The 20,942-nt window shown below is 42.1% G+C and overlaps 2 protein-coding genes across 2 annotated transcripts in view; one reads left to right on the plus strand and one right to left on the minus strand.

Moving 5' to 3' along the window:
* LOC134092143 (caveolin-3-like) overlaps positions 1–2,323 on the plus strand; it is a 2,379-nt gene extending 56 nt beyond the window's left edge. The window contains exons 1-2 of the mRNA XM_062544937.1: positions 1–73; positions 1,982–2,323. The exon at positions 1–73 is cut by the window's left edge and continues 56 nt beyond it. Coding sequence (XP_062400921.1) covers positions 1–73; positions 1,982–2,323 — 415 coding nt within the window. The remainder of the gene's footprint in view (positions 74–1,981) is intronic.
* A 4,550-nt stretch (positions 2,324–6,873) lies between these two features.
* Positions 6,874–12,031, minus strand: oxtrb (oxytocin receptor b). The gene is made up of 2 exons (XM_062544938.1): positions 11,110–12,031; positions 6,874–7,115 (listed from the first exon to the last, which is right to left on the minus strand). Exons 1-2 carry the CDS (start codon positions 12,029–12,031, stop codon positions 6,874–6,876), a joined length of 1,164 nt encoding a protein of 387 aa, XP_062400922.1.
* Between the last annotated feature and the right edge of the window lie 8,911 nt (positions 12,032–20,942).

Genomic DNA, 20,942 nt, shown 5'->3' on the forward strand with positions numbered 1-20,942 from the left:
CGAGAGCAGCCTCAGCAGAGAGATCGACCTGGTCAACAGAGACCCCAAGGGCCTGAACGAGGAAGCCGTGAGGGTAAGACGTTCACATCACAGAGGTAGGTAACCCGGTTTTACAAAGTAAAAGTCCCTCCACATATTTGTTCCAATCATTTACTAACGCAGCTAAAAATTAGCGCAACTCCACAGCCAGGTAGATCTAGTGATTAGTGAAATTGCCTGTGTTGCTATAACAGTATGTGGTAAGACTTTTACTCTCTAAATCCGGGATTACTCACCTCTGCATGTCAGATATGCTCCATCATGAGAAGCTGAAATGCTGGCACACAACCAGAAACAAAGGCTAAATTGGAGTGATGGTGAAGTTAATGTGTGTCATAAGTAGTAAAGAGTTTGGACACATTTGCTAACATTTGCTGATATGATATAGTTAAAACTGCAGATCACAGTAAATAAAGTAGGATTATCCTGTAAGCTTTTGCCAAATCTATTGTATTTACAACGGTGTCAATAATGGCTATTGCATCCTGTATAATATTACTGTAATTAGTCTTGCTTGTTAATCAGCCACTGTTGAAAGTACCCGGCCAATAGCACACCAAATTGATTTGTCTATTTCAATAATAATTGAGAAAACCCTACATGTAAGTTAAGGGAGGCACCTCACACATAATGATGTCAACCCCTTGAGGAGGGAAAGCACAGCACCAATTGTCTCTATGACTCAGAGCGATGCGGACGTTGGCACACAGGGCATTTGAGGTACCGTTGTTAATCTCATTCACAGTGTAACAAGAAATTTAATTACAGAAGCAATGGCTGTTTACCTTGGTGCCAGGGGATCTTCGCCTCTTGGCAACATCGATTCTGGTCTACGGGCCATTTCTGCCCGTCAGATTCATATCCTGTGAACGAGCCAAATGAAATGTGCTCATGCTGTAGTTGTCTGATAGGAGAGCGTAATGGAAGCCAAATGAGTGAGAGCAACTCATATCCGGCACGTCAGCTTTGACTTTATGATGTTGCCTCATTTGGAGGATTAGGATCTTTTGTCAAACACCACCGTGTTCCAAATTTAGATTGGCCCACGACTCCAGGGTGCCGTGTTAAGCATAGCAACTGAGACTTAATGAGATACCAGAAAACATTAACGCTGAGTGTTTTGTAAGGAGACTGATATCATGTTTTTTTATTCTGCTGTCGGATATTTTCTTAATTGTAGCGCTAGTGTCTCTTTAAGTGGCTCTCTCTGCTTCTTTGCTGCTTCTCTGCTTCTTTGCTGTGTCAGTGGAAATTGGGAACATTTCTCCTCTAGCGTGTCTCTGCATACAGGAGGTGTGAGGAGACCAAGCATAACAGGGGGCATCGTTTCATAGCTGTTCCTGAACCATCTGCATTTGCATTTCACACATCCTGAGATTCCCAGCAACTAGAGCAGAGAAAGTACACATACTGTATGTATGCAGTGCATTTAGTAATGAGCACTTATGCTCTCTGGGGATGGCTGGCATGCTGAAGTGCCTTTAAGCTCCAGACAGAAAGTAAAAGTCCTACAATATACAGTTCCATTGTGTTTCTTATTTTGACTCCAATTAGTACAGATCCTCAGCCAGGTATAAGCTCATCCAGGAGGGGCTTGTGTTACGTGCACAGGTACGCTCTTAAAACGAATCTGTTGTCCCTATCTGGACACAACAACAAAGTTGTGTTGTTTTCATAAAAGAACAATAAGTCCGCACACCAGAATCTGCTCCTTAGCGGGATTTTAAACGGCATATCACCGTTGAACATGAATGTGAGTGTTTTGGGCCCAAGCCCTTCATCAGACGTGTTGTTTTCAGCACATTCAATTTAAGAGTGTACACAACTGAACCTTACTCTCCCAATAGGATATAAATAATAGGAACTACTTTCTGAGGCCAAGGTTACTATACCCGCCTCTGGCTCCAGGAACTGACTCTCTCTGACTCTCACTCCCTCACAGGTGGACTTTGAGGATGTCATAGCTGAGCCGGAGGGGACCCGCAGCCTGGACGGCGTCTGGAAGGCCAGCTACACCGCCTTCACCGTCTCAAAGTACTGGTGCTACCGGCTGCTGTCGGCCCTCCTGGGCGTGCCCCTGGCACTGCTGTGGGGCGTGCTCTTCGCCGTGCTGTCCTTCGCCCACGTGTGGCTGGCGGGCCCCTGCACCCACAGCTGCCTGGCGCAGTGGCAGTGCCTGGGCCGAGTGTACGGGCACGGGGTGCGGACGCTCTGCGACCCCCTGTGTGAGTCCGTGGGCGGAATGTTCCAGGGTGTGCGAGTGCTCCTGCGGAAGGAGGTGTGACCGCGCGCAACGGTCAATCATGGACTGGACTCTCTTGAGAAGTCTGCACACGCATTACAATTTCCATCTTTGGGGTTTGATTCTATCTAACTGGGTCAATGTCACTCAGTCCTTCCCACAACCAAGTTCACAACAATTGAAATGAGATCTCACCTGTTTCTCCAAAGGGACCCTGAGGAGAAATAAGGCAAGATAAGAACAACCTGAGAAGAAAAAGAAGAATATTTTGAGACCTTCAGTTGAACTTAAATTGGAATTGGGCTTAGACAAGAGATGGGCTATTTCACAACTGATAAACTGTCCTTTGGGCAACACTATCACTAAAATGGAAACTATATTGTTACTGCCTAAACACAAAATTAAATACCTTTGGTTTTGTAAATGGCAATGTTTTCAAATGTATGACAGAGGTGATAGAAACGTTTGCAATCTGTCTGCCCTTTGGCCCCTTTCCAGCTCTTTCTAATCAGATATTTGTGTGCGATCAGATAAAGGTGAAAACAGCTAGAGGAGTGACTGCACAAACAGCTCATCCCCAACACACTCCAGGTTTCAGACTACTTTAGAAAATGTGGATCTTTTTGTCCTACCTCGAATCTGTTTGATGTGTGTATAATCACAATCTGATGAATCTCTCTGTCCCTCACACGCCCATATACAGCATTAAACTTAATTTGAACAAACCAAATTACCTAGAGATACCTCACAGACTCATACATTCTCACATAGTGCACACGTGTTCCAAGCATCAGGAATGATGAAGGTTGGACTGTACTGGACATTCTCCCATATGGCCTTCATCACCCTTTCACGCCGGGCTTAGATAATAACGTTGATCATTCATCTGAACCCCTCCGGAACCAAAGGCATTGATGGAAACCATCTGCTTGCACCGGTGAGTTCGAGATCACCTCTCTCCACACTGTGCAAAATGTTTAGAGCTGTGTTTACAGTACATATAAGACCATTGCATAGGTCTCTGTCTGAGTTCACTTCTTTTACCGTGACAGTTTTCGTGTTATCATTGGTCAGAGGATAGATGAGATGTTAGAGATAGTGTCATGAATAACTGGCACTAAGCACTTGTGAAGTGTATTCCAAATAAATTCATCGGACAGACAGAGCACATCTTATAGTTGTCTCACGCAGTTCAACCAGTTTAACTGTTTAGACAATCTGTCAGTGAGAATTATGCGCGGAAAACATTTACAAGAATTTACATTGAGTTCAGCCAAGTCACAGTAAGGAGGATTTCACTGGATACCGAGGCAGAATTTGCCAAGGACGTGACGTGACATCAAACTAATGCGATGTATCCACCACACTCGAACGAGGTGTTATTACATTTCCCAGAAAAAACACAAAACCTAATGTGTCTCTGCCTCTATCTCCTGCATCTACTGCTTCGTCTGCACATGGCCTGTGCCAGGGATGGCTTTTCAACCATTAACTCCAGGCAGCAGCAGACGAGTTTAGAGTTCACTCGCTTTCATTTGCCCTCCTATCGCCGTATTATTTTTGGACTGGTAGTGGAAGCATCAGATTAATTGGCTTTCTCGGTAGAGGCTCTTGTCTATGTGCTTGGTGGTGGTTTGGACAGAGCTGTGTAGCATTAAACCTCCTCTCTCTGTTGTTTTCATCTGCCTGTGTGATAATAGGATTTTTAAATTTGTTTAGGTGGCTTAACCTTGGCAGGAGTGTGTGTAGTATCAAATCAAGTCTCAACTAATGAAAGAAGCAATAGCCAGGCAGAAGACACAGAGAGAGGCTTTTTAATATATGAGATAACATTCAGTGGGAGTGAGTCACAGTTTAACAAAACACCAAGGAGATGCCACTTTGTAAAACAAAAGTATTGGTCTTGCTCTGCATGGACTGCTTGGCAAGTCAAAGGTTTAGACAAAATAGACAGAAAGCAGGTGTATTTGCCGTGCATACAAACACACACACACACACACACACACACACACACACACACACACACACACACACACACACACACACACACACACACACACACAGACACAACAGAATGTTCTCTCTCTCTCTCTCTCTCACCCCCCCCCCCCCCACACACACACACACAGACACAAACACATACAAACACACATAGCTCGATACCATTACCAGTACTTCACCAGAAAAGTAGAACAATAAATCAGTGGCAATACACAAATGGAAATAAATGATGTAAAATTGTGACATAGAAATGAGTGTATTTCACATGATATATTTTTAAAACAGAAATTACAGCATTTCAGCCATATCTTGATGGGAATAATGTAGTCTTCTTGCTTTCATGTTTACAACGTTTCTTCAAACCTCCAATTATTTCCATGGTAAGATCTGTTGGTATGTCTGGCACAACAATTTAATTATAGACTTGATTTATCAACTGGCTCTAAAATAAGCACCCAGCTGGATTATGTACAGGAAAATTCCTACTTAATATGAAGATGTTCTACCCTGTTAGTGTGTGTGGAATGTGGAATTTAGATGTAAAAAGAAATCAATTTCACCACAATTTCCTTGCTCCTCTGTGTCTACGGTCAAAGCCATTCTCACTTCTAGCATGCATTTTCAGCTGCCATTACTTAAAATTGCATTTGAGAAGTCCTTGCCCATTATCAGTTGGAAAGATGTATTTGGAGAGGAAGCTAATGTCCACATCTTTGAGGACACGGAGGGGCTGATCAAGAGAAAATGCTTTCCATATTTTTGACTCTGTTTCATGTTACAATATACGGCATGTTTTGAGTACACAAACAAGAAAATAAACCAGAACAAAATGTCCGCGCCTTTGCCAAGCACGCATAATAAATTGCACAGAAACCCGGTGACTGTTTCTGGCCTTGTGCCCCAGTTTCATAAGGCCAAGCGACATGCGCACAATAACTTTACGTAGATCATCTCCAGAGGTACACTTTTGGTGTGCCCATTTTTACATACATTCTTTACATATTCTCAAAACTTACTGTACATCAACTGTTCTGTATGAAATCTTGTCTATTGTTGAGAGTTTGCTTAATCGAACAGTATACAGTGTCCAAGAACATCAATTGCAGGGATGTAGTGGAGGCTAAATGCAAGAAAACTCCACCTCAATATGTACACTCATCAACACTCTAGGAAGCATTTACATAATACCATTGGTATTGTTATAATAAACATGGGACAATATCGTCCATCATCAAACATGTACTGAATGCCTGTTTTAAAAATCTGATACCACATGACACACCACATTTACCTACCTCTTATTTTATCACTACACCCCTGATCAGTTGTGACTGTACACAGTCCCTTAGGATGTGTTGATGGCTTGGACAGTTCAGTTCAGTTCAGTTCAGCTCAGTAGAAGCATCCGCTTCATTTCCTTCCTTCCCTCATCGAAGAGGCAGAGAGTAAGTTCACGTCTCCTGGACACATAGAGGCAGGTCTCACGGGTACTGCGTAGCTCCACAGCTCTACATGTAAATACTCGGCTTCAAACAGCCTGCGCAGGAGGTGACACTTCCTGCATACTGCTCGCAAAGCTGGCTATGTCAGGGATTATGCTCCGTCTTCACATTGGGATATACTTTGGGAGAACATGCCTGAACATGTTTTATCAGTGCATCAGTAAACTAATGTTTGTTTAGCATTTTGTTAGCATGTAGTTACCCCGCAACAGACATGAGGTAACATATGAGATTGGCAATACATTTCAGAGTTTTCATTCAAATAAGTGGCACTATCAAGCAACATTCTCTGTTTGGTCCTATTCTGTATTTGTCAACAAGCCCCTTGAGTTCACAGCAGGCAGTATTTAGCTCAGTTGAATGTGGGGTCAGGCTAAAGGTCAACCATTTAGAAACGTGCCAAAATAAATACGCTCCCTCCCAATTCGCCTTGGAGTCCCCTCTGTATTTGCATCATCGTTCCCTTATATTGGTTACTGCTCTCATTAATTAATATCGACTCATATTTCAAGTCATATTCTATAGGCCTACTGGAAACAATGAAAACATTCATCAGATAATACAGAAGTTGGCTTGTGAATCTATACATTTCAATACATTGACGGAAATAAAGTCACTTCTGTCATCATCTGTTTTGGATAGTGGTATAGTGATGAACACATATCATTATGAACAGTGATCAGAGGTGTCTGTCAGAATTAACCACCAGAAATGTTTGTTGCTTCCATAATATAGCTTTGAATGCATCATCAATGTAATTGCTTTGACTATTTCTAGATGCTTTGAACATAGAATTTCTTCAGTGTTGGTAGTGTATGAAAGCCCTTGTGACTGGGAGCACTGTGGGAGGGATATACCGGCTTCGCTGGAATTGAGTCCCCATGTGCCATTTTTTTTAAAGACATCTGCAGCCAATGTTTGGCTTAAGTACCTAATTCAGCATTGGCCATTGAAACGAATGGGGGGGGGGGAGTGTACTTCTTCACTTTCTCCAGCTCTCCATGTAACACCTCCATGGTCCATGAAGGAGCAGCTCTCCCATGCCCAGGGTGCTATAGAGCTGGGGTGGGGAAGCGCGGTGCTGCCCCCTTACGCCGTGGAGGTCTGGGTGAGGCTCCTCTGGCTGCCGGTGCTCTTGATGGCGCAGGTGGCCGTGCTGGAGCTGGTGTAGGTGCTCTTGCGGTTGGGCTGCCGTTCGCAGTGACAGGGCGGGGCCCGCAGACAGCGGTGCAGCAGGTCGTGGAACAGGTGGCCGGCGAAGAACATGTAGATCCACGGGTTGCAGCAGCTGTTGAGGCTGGCCAGAAGCATGGCGATGATAAAAGGAAGAGCTAGAATGAAACAAAACAACTCTTTAAATTCTAAAATGATCTATTCACACAAGGTGTACAGTATGTAGAGAGCCAGTACTTTTTATAGATGTCTGAGGAAGGGCAGTGTGTCCCGAAACGTCACATGAGGTGAATAAAAAGAAAAAGAATATTGGAGCTTTAGTGTGCGGACTTTTTTGTCATTTTTACTGTTGCTTTTTGAGTCCAGCACTTACTTCTTAAAAATTCAGATGTGCGCACCCTCTTCTAGACTTATGTAGAGAGCCAAACATACTACTTTTCTTGAGGCCTGAATTTCACTGATAAGTTTTTTTTATCCAGACCTTCAGTCAAATACGCCAAACCTTTGATGGTTAATAGAGCCATTTCTCGACCTGTTTTCAAATTAATTGAAATTCATTCTTTTCATGTCATATTTCAGATCTAATGAGAAATTAACCATACTTAAACTTCTTTCATTTAAAAGGATTTGAGTCTGATTGCAAGTTTATTACAAAGTAAATTGAGACAATATTCTGTCTGTGAAAAATCCAATACCATTTAAATGTCAATACACACGCTGACTGACATACTCACTCAATCAATGAAAAACACAAGATATAGTCCTTCAACAGTTCGAATCAATCATTCATTATTGTCATACTATTTAATAAAAGAACTGAAAGTACATGTCAATCAGCTGCATTCAGCTTTCATGTCTACATCTTTTTCAACTACTTATTCAGTTGCAGTCATGAATGGTGGACACATTAAGGGATTGCAGGGGAGGAAAGCATGCTGATATACAGTATATAAGCTGCAGTACTATATATACAGTATATATACAGTATATATATATATATATATATATATATATATATGTGTGTGTATATATGTGTATATATATATATATGTAAGCTGCAGTGCTACTCCCTCATGCCACAGGCATTGTTGACATTGTTTACAAAGCAAGGGGCGGTGTGACCTTTCACAGTTTCCATTAAGTTGTGTCTTTACTACAGTCATTCCCATTAGCAAGTAGAATTAGCATTTTATGGGTTTAAAAATATCACTCCTCCAGACCAGGTCGTTCAGACGGAACACTTTGTAAAGTGTTGTTTTGCACGGGCCATTTGACAGAGAGGTTGACTCAGCGATTTGCAGCTGACATATGGTTTTATATGACCGAAAAACTGACATTAACATATTTGATTCTCTTCCCCTTTGTGGTGGAGAAGACTCCATTAGCGCACGGTGCCATGCCATGGTCTGTCAGATAAATCAGGGACAGTCATCAGCATAAAAGCATAAGGCTCTTCTGTCGACAGACAGAGGGGAGTCTGACAGTCTCCTGTTGTCTCTGTGGAAAAAACGACAACCGTGACAGGTCACTTCCATTATGTGTGAACTTGCATTTTCAGCTACTTGGCACTTTTCTAGAGACACATGACAGATGTGTTGAATAACAATGCTTATTATTCCCTTACAAGTACTATCCGATGGACATGCAAAGTGTCTTGGGAAAGATTTCATTCACACCCCCTTCACAAAAAGTAGCCTACATGCATTGTCACAAAGCTCTGCACCACAGAGTGTCAACCTGTAAATTGGTATCCATTCCAATAGAAGAGTGACACGGAATACTGGGAGACTTTAGCGACTTCCATGGTAAGCCAGACAAATACCATTTAAGATCTGACAGAATAAAAATAACTTTAGCTTGTTGAGCTTCAGCTTGCATCTCACCAGAGGCTAGAGCAACTGTTGAAGCTTTTTCCTGTTAAAGCCTTATTTATGTAAATAAAACCCTACACATTTTCAGATTGTATAATATGTTTCATAGAAATGGTGTCCTCAACACTGCTCAGAAAAAGAAGCCCCTGCTCTAGAGAATGGAATTCTCATGCAGGCAACTCTCATGCTGTGAGATAGCTCACTTGCTTCTAAACCTGCAGAGAACGGACAGCATAAATTACTAGAAAAGGAAAGGCAGGCACATCCGTGTTGAAAAGGGTCACGGACACAGGCTTAAGTCAACTGGGATTTTGTTGTGCTGATTGCCTATAGCCTCCTGTTGTTGTTCAGAGCTTCAGAGAGTCTGACGTCTCACCAAGAAACTTCTGTCTTGACACTTCTTAACACATTTTTGCAGACTATTTACCAACCCTCTCACGGTCACTTTGATTCGTTGCAGCCATAACAACAGTCAGTGGTGGAAGAAATGACTGTCACTGCATTCCAACTGTAATCATGTCTCCGGCCCTGTCAGTTCAGACACTGACACTGAGCATATTACAAACAGACAGCGTGGCATGGATCCAATCAGTGCAGAAACAGTAGAGACAGGCACTGGGCAGATGCAATGCCCCCGCATCATATTGGGGGTCTTTGGTTACCCAATCCTGAGAGAAACACAACGTTCAGCTCCGTAAATGAGAGACAGGTGTTGTAACTATGCGGCTAAAGGATCTGACTGGTACTGAACTCTCTGTCAGAAGTGAAGCTTTAGGAAGATCTCTCTGACCTCCGTTTCCAGAGAAGGAAGCATCCGTGGCATTCGTCTTGCACTTGACATCACAGAGGAATGAAGAGTTGACGTTAATGGAACTCCCTGCCACAAATAGAACTAAAGGAAGTACTTTTTTAGAGGGCTTCATGAAAGATCATAAGAACTCGGCTACTCTGACTACAGGATATGAGGATCATAGGCCGGCCTAAGTCCTTCGTTGCATTATTCAGCCATTTCCTTGGGCCAGCTTCTCCAGTGGAGATGCAGAGCAGACATGTATACAGTACAAGGAAATGGCACACTTTGGGTCTAGATCAAGATAAAAGGAACTCCCTTTGATGGTAGGGGACATTTTAGTCCCATCGATAACCTCCCAGAGAGGGATGTGATCTTTGGCCTCACACACACACACACACACACACACACACACACACACACACACATAAAGGAACAAAATGTCATTGAGAATATACAGAGCACAGAGACATGCCTAGAATACATGTATTGCCGACTCTTTCATTTACAGTATGCAAATGGTCTTTGGAACATACAGTGCTCAGTCTCAGTGTTTATCTAGCACTCGTCCACATGTCATGTCCCACTCATCACTCTCTTTCTCTACATTTGAATTCTTTGTTATCATTATTTGTCCATTTAAGGGGTTCTAACTCCAAGGTGTATATTATTTTGAAATAGTGCAATGGGTTTCATCTGCATGGACTCAAATTAAGCTATTTGCGCACATAAGAGGGCAGCCAATATGGTATGATAAAGAACCCAACTCATGAAGCCTACTAATATGAAACACTGTTGCTTTTACACATATTGCTTTTATACGTGCACACACATTAATACACTAGCCACAAAATATAAAACTTGATTTGATTCTAAAATACCTAGCAATATGGATCTCTTTGTGGATAACAGTGTCTGCAAAATGACCAATTTCAATTCATTTGGCACCAAGTGTGGTGAATTAAAATGTCTATTCAGAGTGATCAGTACTTATGTGTACCCTTTCACATAGCATCAGCATTAACCTTGTTTATCAGTCTGTTTGTAATGCTCCTTGCTAAGATCATACCCTGCCATTTACCTTTGTACTCCCACAATTTACAAAGGAGATCTAATTCATGCCCATGTCAAATTAATACAGGACGCGGCAGGATGACTCACAGAACACCATGCACGTCAGCCTCAGAGAAAAGTATGGACTTTTCTGCATTGCGTCAACAAAAGCCTGTCGAGGACAAGGCTTTGAAGATCAAGGTATATGAAGATCAACAAGACATCAAAAAGTCATTTTACATAACCAACGAGTTTTATTAATGATTGATCTATATTCTTTTCAGAATTTATCCAAATACTGTATTGTAGATTAATTAAGAAAAATCTTTCTCTATATTCCAATTATGATTTCTTTATATCTTTATAAGATGTCGATATCAATTGTTTACCTTGGACAAGTTAGTTTTAGCACTTTAATTAACCAAACCACAGGCCTACCTTCTCTGGGTGCGTCTGGGTCCCACGCCGACCACATCTGGACGAAGAAAAATGGTGTCCAGCAAATGATGTATGCCACAACGATTACAAAAGTCATTTTCACAGTTCTTATTTTGGCTTTTGAAATAAGTTTAACGCTGCTGACGCGGCTGAGAGCGCTCCCTTTGGACGCTCGCGGAGTCAGGGAGATGCATTGCTCGCGCTTTGTCTTCAGTTTAAAGTTCTGCCAGATTTTAAAGCTTATCAGTCCATAACAAACACTCAGTATTGTCACAGGGAATATGTAAATAGTAAGACTAATCCACGTGATGTAAGCCTTAGCTCCCCATGGTTGCACGAAGTCCCCCCAGCAATCAAAGACCCCATTCCCCACTTCCCTTAGGGAGAAAATGTAGACTTGAGGGATGCTGAAGAGAAGACTCAGCACCCACGAGATGATCACATAGAAGCGGTCTTTCCTCCGACGCAGAGAGCGGAGTGGTTGACAGATCGCCAAGCATCTGTCAATTGACATTAGCACAAGCATATAAGTGGACGCGAACATACCAACCACCTGCAGATATTTCACCAGCCGGCAGAGAAAATCTGGTCCATAGAAGCGAAAGGTAATATCCCAAATCAACTGAGGAAGCACCTGGAAGATAGCGACCACTAGATCGGCTATACTCAGGTGCTTCATGAAGTAGTACATCCTTGACTGGCTGTGTTTGCTGGTGTGGATGGCCAAAAGTACGCACAAATTCCCGGCCAAAGCGAACACCAAGATAAGGACCAAGACGGTCACCTCCACTTTGGCAACCTCCTCGTTTCGTTTCAGTGGGTTCACGCTTGAGTTTACATTTCCCGTTTCGTTTCCTGAAGTTGAATTGGTCCATGTGCTGTTCACCATCCATAAGTTGACATCTTTTAGGAAGTTCTCCATCATTCTTAAAAGTGGCTCCTGCGCTACAGGCGCACTGGTGTGACTCTCGATATTCATCAGTCCATAAACACCCGCGACGACGCGCAGCCAAGTAATTGGTTGTAAAAATGACAGATGTAAAATGTTGACACGGTGTTCCCACTTTTACTTGAATGCATAGTGTTATGAAGCAAAATTCTCATTGGTGGTATTGTTCCAGTCTCGTGCATTTGTCATGACATGAAACATATTTATCAAAAGTTAATTTCACGGCAATGTATTCCATTATATGCCCTCTGCCTTTGCATCGCCAGTAAGAGACACTGCAAATAAACGAAAACAGTCACTATATTTAGTCACTATACAAGGAGCAGACAATTGCACGCAGACAATTGCAAGGATCTGAACAATTAGAATCCTTTCATATAATTATCGTCAATTATACAAGTAATATAACAGAAAATAAAGACAGCCTATTATAATTTAAATTAATCAAGAGAACAAAAGAACAACTTACCAGATTTTTCATAATACTTCAATTATTTCTGATCTTTGTGTAAAACAAAAAACACTGCTGGCTTGTGTGAGCCTCGGTCCTGCCTCTCTACCTCAACAAGTCGCAGTGCTCGTGTGAGTGCATACGGGTAGTCCCGCAATATATGTAGGCACTTTCCGTTGAAATTCCCTTCTCCGGAATTTATGCATTTCTACCACTAGATGACAACATTCAGTTGGTGTGCGTAAGCTATGCATTGGTGTTTGGACTGACTTCCCCTGACGGGTGAGCATAAACATCATGTTTAACTAATCATTAGATTGACGCAATGTGAACCTGCTCTTGAACTTAATACATTGATTGTTTTGAATAGTTGTATATTTACTTAAATGCTATAACGTCCTTTATTCCGGAAACAGTAGCCAAACAGTGCTGACGTACAGTACAAACGTGCCTTTACTATATTGGCACCAATGAGTCAATACACGATCTAAACATATTTTTATGATAGGTGACTTCCCATTTCAGTGAGTTGTTAAATATCAAGACCGGATAGCATAACACCACTAAGGGTATGGCTTTTGTCATTTTTTTCTGCGTGATTATTGCCAGGTCTTTCCCACTGTATAATGAAAAAGAAGAACTTTAAATAAGGCCTTAATGACACACCAAATCATTCTCAATAACATGCATGGCACAATGAATAATACCTTTTCTACTTGCATTCTGCTCACAATGACTTTCCAGACTTTCTTTATGCACTCACTCCTGTAAGATTTATCCCATGCCTTGTTTCCTACTCTCATTTCCTTCCTTTCATCATGCTCTTTGACTTGCCCACCCCATAATACCTTCCCCTACTTTGTTCTCTTATTCATGTCTTTGTATCCTGGTGGTTCCACCATTATGTTGCCCCAGTATAGGCTATCCCTCACCTGAGAGTGTGAATATATAGGCCCATTCACTCCCATGTGCTTTCAGTATGTCATGCTTATGGCATGTCCAAAATGTTGTGGTTGCAGCCTCATTTCATATGATGTATATCAGTGCTGAGCACTATTTTTGGCAGATAGAAATGTGAGCATTGTTAGTCAATCAGAGCCCCATTGAGTTAATATATGTGAGTAGCCTATGTAACATAAATATATGATTAGCCTAGCTTATATATTGAGGTCATTCCATATACATACTGTATTATGGTCAAAAGTTTGGGGTCAGTTAGTTTTTTTTATTTATTTTTTCAAATCAGGGCATCAGCAGTCCTCAGATTATGTGCTTGCATAATTGCCAAAGGGTTCTCGACTGTTGTAGAATGAAATGGCTGATATTTAATGCAATATCTACATTGCCCATTATCAGCAACCATTCATTCATGTTCCAAAGGCATATTCTTCTTACTAATCTGATGCCATTTTAAAAGGCTAACTGAGAAAACATTGGAGAACCCTTTGCAATTATGTAAGCACATGTAATCTGAAAACTGCTGCCCTGATTAAGAAAAACAATGCAACTGATCTCAGCCGGTATTCTGTTCTGTTTTGACACATCTCATAAAGTCTGTGTCAAAACACAATGTAAAGATGCACTCCAGCTGTGTTGATTAATACATAAAAACGCATCTTAGTTCTATATAACTCTTAGTTATCTTAGTTATATATATCGTTAATCTTATAAAATAATAAAATATTTCACCAATCATACTTTCCAAAAGGATTTGTAAAACTCCACCCCGCAAATCAGTCAAGATTGATTGCCATCCATTGTCATGCAACAATAATGGACTGTTTTGATTTATTATTCTGAAACATTAGCTGGTGCACTGCCCATTGAAACCAGAAATACTCAGCCATGACATTTGTTTCACTCTTGATATGTCTTGTAACACATAAAGAACACTAAATGGTCAAGGGGAAAAAAGGTTGAACAGTTAATTTTTGCCAGAGTGGGTCTTTTAATGCATTGCTGCTTATGTTGGCATAGCACTTGGAGAAGCTTTTCAGAAGCTGTCTGAATTCTACCTCTTCATCCGATCATCTGTAGCTTGCCCTGAGAGTTGTGGATTCAGGATTACATTTGTCCAGCAGACTAATACTGTTGAGACGTGGTCTTAAAAACCAGGGATGCAGCCCAGACAGTTCCTTCCTGGCAACTGTAGGAAGTGTTCTCCCATGAAAAGTAAACCCCTCTGTGTTTTCGTGTCTCTTCCGTGTTTATTAGAGTGACCCATCTTAACCTGACCCGTCTTCAAGGGTCATGACCACAACACAAACTGCGGGGGAAAACACGTGTGTGTGTGTGTGTGTGTGTATGTGTGTGTGTGTGTGTGTGTGTGTGTGTGTTTGTGTGTGTGAGTGTTTGTGGGGGGGGGGGGGGGGGGGGTTGGAATGGAGTAATGGTTTCCTTTCTTCTTCAACAAAAACATCTTCTACAGCTCCGTGTGCAGCATTAGTGCTCCATCGTATTCTTCAAACAAAGCAGTAGCCGGAAGGGTGCAGGGCAAATGAAGAGAGATCTGTGTGGGGAGAACTAAGCGCCTGACAGCAGAGTCGAGCTCGGGATCAGATAGGTCTCTTGAGAAGGAGCTAAAGGTCCAGCCACTCTGTTATACAGAGAATCTAATTGACCCTAAATGATCACAGGAAACTGCCCCTGATGACTCCCGCAGAAGCAGTTCAGACGTCAACAGTTTAGACACACCTCTAATTAACTATCCAAACACAAACGATAAAACAAACACAAAAGCATGTTTTGCCATTTTCACTGCAGAAACAAGAATCATCTACAAAACAGCCTGTGGTAGATGGACAGATGAATTGATACTGTGTTCATCCCGACCCGAGGGCAATTTTGGAATGGTGACTCTGTTGTAGGAGTGTTATCACTGCAGCGAGTTGAAATGTGACGTAACTGAGGCTGTTTGTATTCCGGGGCTCATGCAGAAACGGCACCTGGGTTTGTCTGATGCTCAGCAGATGGGGAGAGGGTCCATTTAGAGTGCATGGGGTCCGGTGGCCAGAGGGGGCCAACACTGAATGCTCAACATCTCAAGACAGCAGCCCTGAGCATAGTCTAATATTTGTGTTCTCTCTCTCTCTCCCTCTCTCTCTCTTTCTCTCTCTCTCTCTCCCTCTCTGTCTCTCTCCCTCTCTCAAATTCTCTCTCCCTCTCTCTGTTACTGTCTGTGTGTGCACATACGTGTTTGTGCATATGGGGGTATTTACATGAAATGGAGTCTGTTCTGCAAATGCAGGTGCATTAGGCTAAAAGTAAATGTGTGTGTGTGTGTGTGTGTGTGTGTGTGTGTGTGTGTGTGTGTGTGTGTGTGTGTGTGTGTGTGTGGATGGGTGTGTTGTTTGAAACCCCAGTGATGAGAAGGAGGGCTGGTGTTACCTGATAGGCGATGCATTAAGAGGCAGGTCGGATGCAAGAGCACTCTCAGCTCTAAGTGCAGTCGCATACCAAATGGCACCAATTGACACAGAAGTACTTCTAACCCGCAATGGGAGAGAGAGCTTCAGAATCTGTGCTATTAACATCCTTGGGGTGGCTCGTAATGGACTGTAGTACCAACACAGGCACCAGCCGTCATTTGTGCCTGTGTTGGTGTGCCAGGTGAGCAAACTGTTTGTTCTTTCTCGTGCAGTGTACACCTGCAATTCACCCTGCTTCTGAGGTCCATCCGTGAATCTCTGTGAAGGTGAAAGAGCAGCTGCCTGTGTTGGAATTAGAATGCATTCATTCATTTATCCTCAGGCTTGGTTATTCTACTGTCACCCTGATGCAGAGCACCTCCAGCTAAGCCTGAGATAAAAAATAAACAAGCTGGTACTTTTGTGCTGTAGGCTGATGTCAAACTACACCAGAGATGAGGCCATCTTCTTGTAAGGTGCTTTTTCTAGGGCAGGGGTGGGCTAAAGGTACCCTGGAAATCCACAATTTGAATTTGCTCAGCGAGTCACTCTGGCAATCATAATGATGCTTATTACCCATGCCATTGGAGCAGAGCTGCACCAATCAGATTGGCGTATTGGATATAGGCGGGCCAGAGGCGAACTAAACAGATGACGACAGCGCTCCGTCGTCGAAGTTCGGAATCAGTCAGTGGTAGTGTTATCCAATTGCTTGCAGCGATGTTTTCAAATGCGTGCTTGGTGCCGACCTTCGAGTTAGGCAATTTTCATTACTCATTTATCATAGCCAGACTCTAAATCTTTCTAGATTTGGGTCTGGATTTCCAGGCAAGGCCAAATGCTTCCCTTGTTTGCCTTCAAGTCTCCCTGGAGTTGCTCAATGTAGGTGAATACATCATGTTCTTGGGTAAACACTTTCAAGTCTTTTAAAAGTCTTGTTTACTGTATGCCTCAGTGGTTCTGCCATGAATTACAACAGTGACAACCGCATTATTAAAAAGCACCGCGAGCTGCCTGCCTGTGGGCCTCTCCCCTCGCAGGAGCAGCATACACAGCAGCAGGCAGCGCTGCTCAGCTCTTCCCCTCTTCAGTTCCTCTGCCTCGGTGCTCTGCTCTTTACTTCTAGCCTTCCTCCCTCTCCCTTTCTCACTCAGTCTCTCTCATCCATCCCTTTATTCTTCCCAAGTCTCTCTTTCACCCCCTCTTCGTCTCTCTCGCTTTCAAACTCCTTCCTTCACTCTCACACTCCCTTCCTCTCTCTCTCTCTCTCTCTCTCTCTCTCCCCTTTAGCACAGAGAGAGAGTCTCTGTCATGTTGTATAACACAGAGTCAGCCCTGCTGCCTACCCTCTGTCTTTATCTACCCCTCTGTCCCATCAAATGTGCTCTCATTATCCAATTCTCTTTCATCCCACGGCGCAGGTCACAGAGAATTATGGGGCTTGATGAGTCAAGCACACCTGCTCTTCTTCTGGATGGATTAACAGCCTCAGAGGATGGGTGAGGTTGAGTGAATAAACATTGTATATCTTCAGGGTGAGAGTGTGTATGAGAATAAATCATAGAAATGCAGGACCATCGCATAAGGTAGTCTTTTACAGCCCTGTTTGTCAATCAATAACATGAATCAATATGGTAGTCATGGCAGGTGATAGTAATATAAGGAGTAATAGATTTCTACTTAATTAGAATTATTTATTTAATGATTATTTTTGGTCTTTAACTCCCCTGCAGGGATACAGGACAAGTATTACTCTAATGTTGGTCCTAGTTCAAAGAAGGGTAATTAGGCTACCCTGTAGCTCTCTTTCTTTGACTCCGAAGCTACCTCAGTCAGTGTATAGACTTTAAGAGGATGTTCAGCCTGAAGCAAAGTTTTTTTTATTCAGACTTTGACGTGAGCCATCACTGAGAGCCAAGCACACACTCATTTGGCAACCTCTTTGAAATCGTATGAAATCTCAGCACACAAATAAGTCTCTTGCTCTGTCAAGCCTTTTATTATTATATTTTAAACGTGACTCAGCAGTTGGGTCTACCTTTATAGTTATTTGTACGCTACAATCTATGACCTTGTATGCTTCTGACAAGTGTTATACAAATAACCCCCATAGTTATTTGTATTACACTTGTCACAAGAATATTCAAGGACACATATTCTTATCAACACATATTCTTATCCAAACCATTGTAATTATAACCAGACTGTATGTAACCATGTATGTCACGATTACACAAAAATAATGAATAATGACTCTTTCATGGTAGCTTTTGTAGACTGGGTTGCATGGGAGAACTATTGCTCAGGCCTTATTAGGGGTCAAAGCAGTGATGTTTCCAAAGGCAAACGTGTTCTGCAGCAAAAATTTTCACTAAATATTCACCATGTACTGTAGGTCTCAAATCACTGCATGGTCTCACAAAACTGAAATGACCCATATCTGTCCATAGGGGGCACTATAATAAGCATGTTTACAAATCTCGTAGCCAGGTATAGTAGCCACACTGGCCAGACACAAACTCTTTTCAGAAAATATGATTTCATCAGACTGAAAAAGTGGCAAACCATGCACTTAAGAGGATTTTTTTTTGCCTTTTTGCCTTTATTAGTATAGGACAATGAAGAGGTAGACAGGAAGCAAGTGGGAGAGAGAGATGGGGTGGGATTGGGATATGACCGCAGGCCGGATTCGAACCTGGGTCACCATGGGCACTCGGACTCGTGAATGGTACGGACGCTGTAGCCTGCTGCGCCAAAGCGCCCCCCTTAAGAGGAGTATTACTGTAATAACAATACAACAGTGAATGGTTGGAGCTGCCAACAGATCCCCCTAGTGGCCTCCCCCTCCCAACATATTTAATAAAAGATAAAATAAAATGAATAATAGATCATAATAAAATAAACTGGAAATGGTCAGGCAATCCCTCTCTGACCAGTACAAAGAGTACAAGACAAAGTTGTGCAGGTAAGAGTATAATAGCCCACACCACAGCCCTCAGCTCTACCAGCTGGCTCTCAAACACTGGAAGTTCCTGCAGTCCGTGTGCATCAGGGCTCTAGGGATTCCTCAACAAGGCGTTGACTACATAATTTGATGCAAAGACACATCCCCAGGGAATTCTATCTGCGCTATGGAACACAAATGCAGCATCTCAACAACTTGTTGTAAACACACTGGAATAGAGAGTTTGCCTTGGCTATCAACCGTATGATGGAAAAAAGGACTTCCCGTATACGTGCCGATTTGAGAGCATTGCATCCAAACATAACATCAAATCAAGGCCCAGTCCATAAGCATCATGCAGCAATGATAAATGACACTTGACACTTGAGCTCCTGCATCTACACCATGACCGTTTTTGTTTGCAAAACGTTACAGCCATTTTCAAAAAAAGTTCAACAAAACGTTCTCCCTCATGGCCGTTCATCCAAATCTCTAGAAATGTGCTACACATCAACAGACAAAAATGTTGGATGTTTGATTTGTCACTCTATTTGAAAGATACACATTAATCAAATGTCAGGGAATGGTTCCTGATTCTGTATAATACACAGTTTATTCTCCTGGGAAGGTCCAATCCTATCCAAAGCTGGTACACACATTGCACCACAACATTCTTTGGATTCACACCAAATATCCGTCCACAGGGGGCACTACAGCTGCCACATGTCAATATCTCAAGAACCGCTAGACTTCAAAACATGGAATTTGGTACACTTACACCTGGCCTAATTTCCTCTCATTCCTCACATAAAAGTGCCAATTGACTCCCTCTTCAAAATGGCCATGGCTGTCAATATACAGTATGCCATTGTGAATGGCCGATCCCAATGAAACTTCATGGGTTCATTCACAATGATGCACAGAAGCTATGTATCAAATATGACAAATAAGTTACAAAATAGTAAAGTAATAGTAATAGTATAGAAAAATAGTACAACAGGACGCTACAGTACATACATTTAAATTTAAAATGGCAGGACATTACAAAGAAATGATTTCCCTGCGTCATAGATCTGTGAATTTTATATTGATACATTTCCATCCAATTTTTTTTTTGCAATCCGCCAAAAGTGAAGTTAAACTCTACAGAGGTTATTAATTCAAATGTCACTGAAATAGACACACATATATTCACATAGGCTATCTACACACCATATATTCAACAACAATGTCACACACACACACACACACACACACACACACACACACAATGTGACAGAGTATCTTCTCTGAGGAGAATGTTCTTCACAGTGGATAAAATGAAGAGAGCATTCTTTGCTCAGACAAGGGGATACTGAAATAGTAGATGATTGGTGTCAAGAGGAGACCATGCCATCAACAGACGTCATAGATAGGAGATGGCAGAGTAAAGGTGGATTTAAGATGGTGATGATGACGATAGTAATGATGATGATGATGATGATGATGATGATGATGATGATGACGATGATGATAGCATCCCCATTTGAGGTACACTCATTGGTTACAATGGGATGGGGGAACTATTTTGAAAGGAAAAGAATAATCACCCAAAGCACAGCAGAAGGTGCTGGTCTTTCTGTATTTGAGACTATCCAGCTGAACATCGCAGGGACAGCAGTAGCCAAGAGAGAATCAAAGTGGCGTAATAACAGCGACAAGGACAGTATCAGTAATTGTCCCTGATTGTTGGTTACTGTAAAGTTCTTTCAGACTCTTTGGCCATGTCTTGTGTGATGATTTTAACTTTGTATACCTTTACAGCCCAAAGCCATCTCAAAAGCAGTCAAGAATTCAGTCTTGTACCATAGAAAAATTCTGAGAAGTTGTTTTGTCACATTTCAACATTTTTGCATGCTACTTAAGAAGCACTACTCCAAAACTTCTGCTACTGTCTCATGGGATAAACTATTAGAAAACAGAGGGGATTGGCTAGACTCTGGCTTTGTACTTCTATATATGTGAACAATAATAATAAACTGGACTCCTACTCATTATCCATACCACTCTTTCAATGTGTGGAGATGTGACGCAAGAAAGTGT

This window comes from Sardina pilchardus, chromosome 9 (assembly GCF_963854185.1).
Source record: "Sardina pilchardus chromosome 9, fSarPil1.1, whole genome shotgun sequence".
NCBI classification, from domain to species: domain Eukaryota; kingdom Metazoa; phylum Chordata; class Actinopteri; order Clupeiformes; family Clupeidae; genus Sardina; species Sardina pilchardus.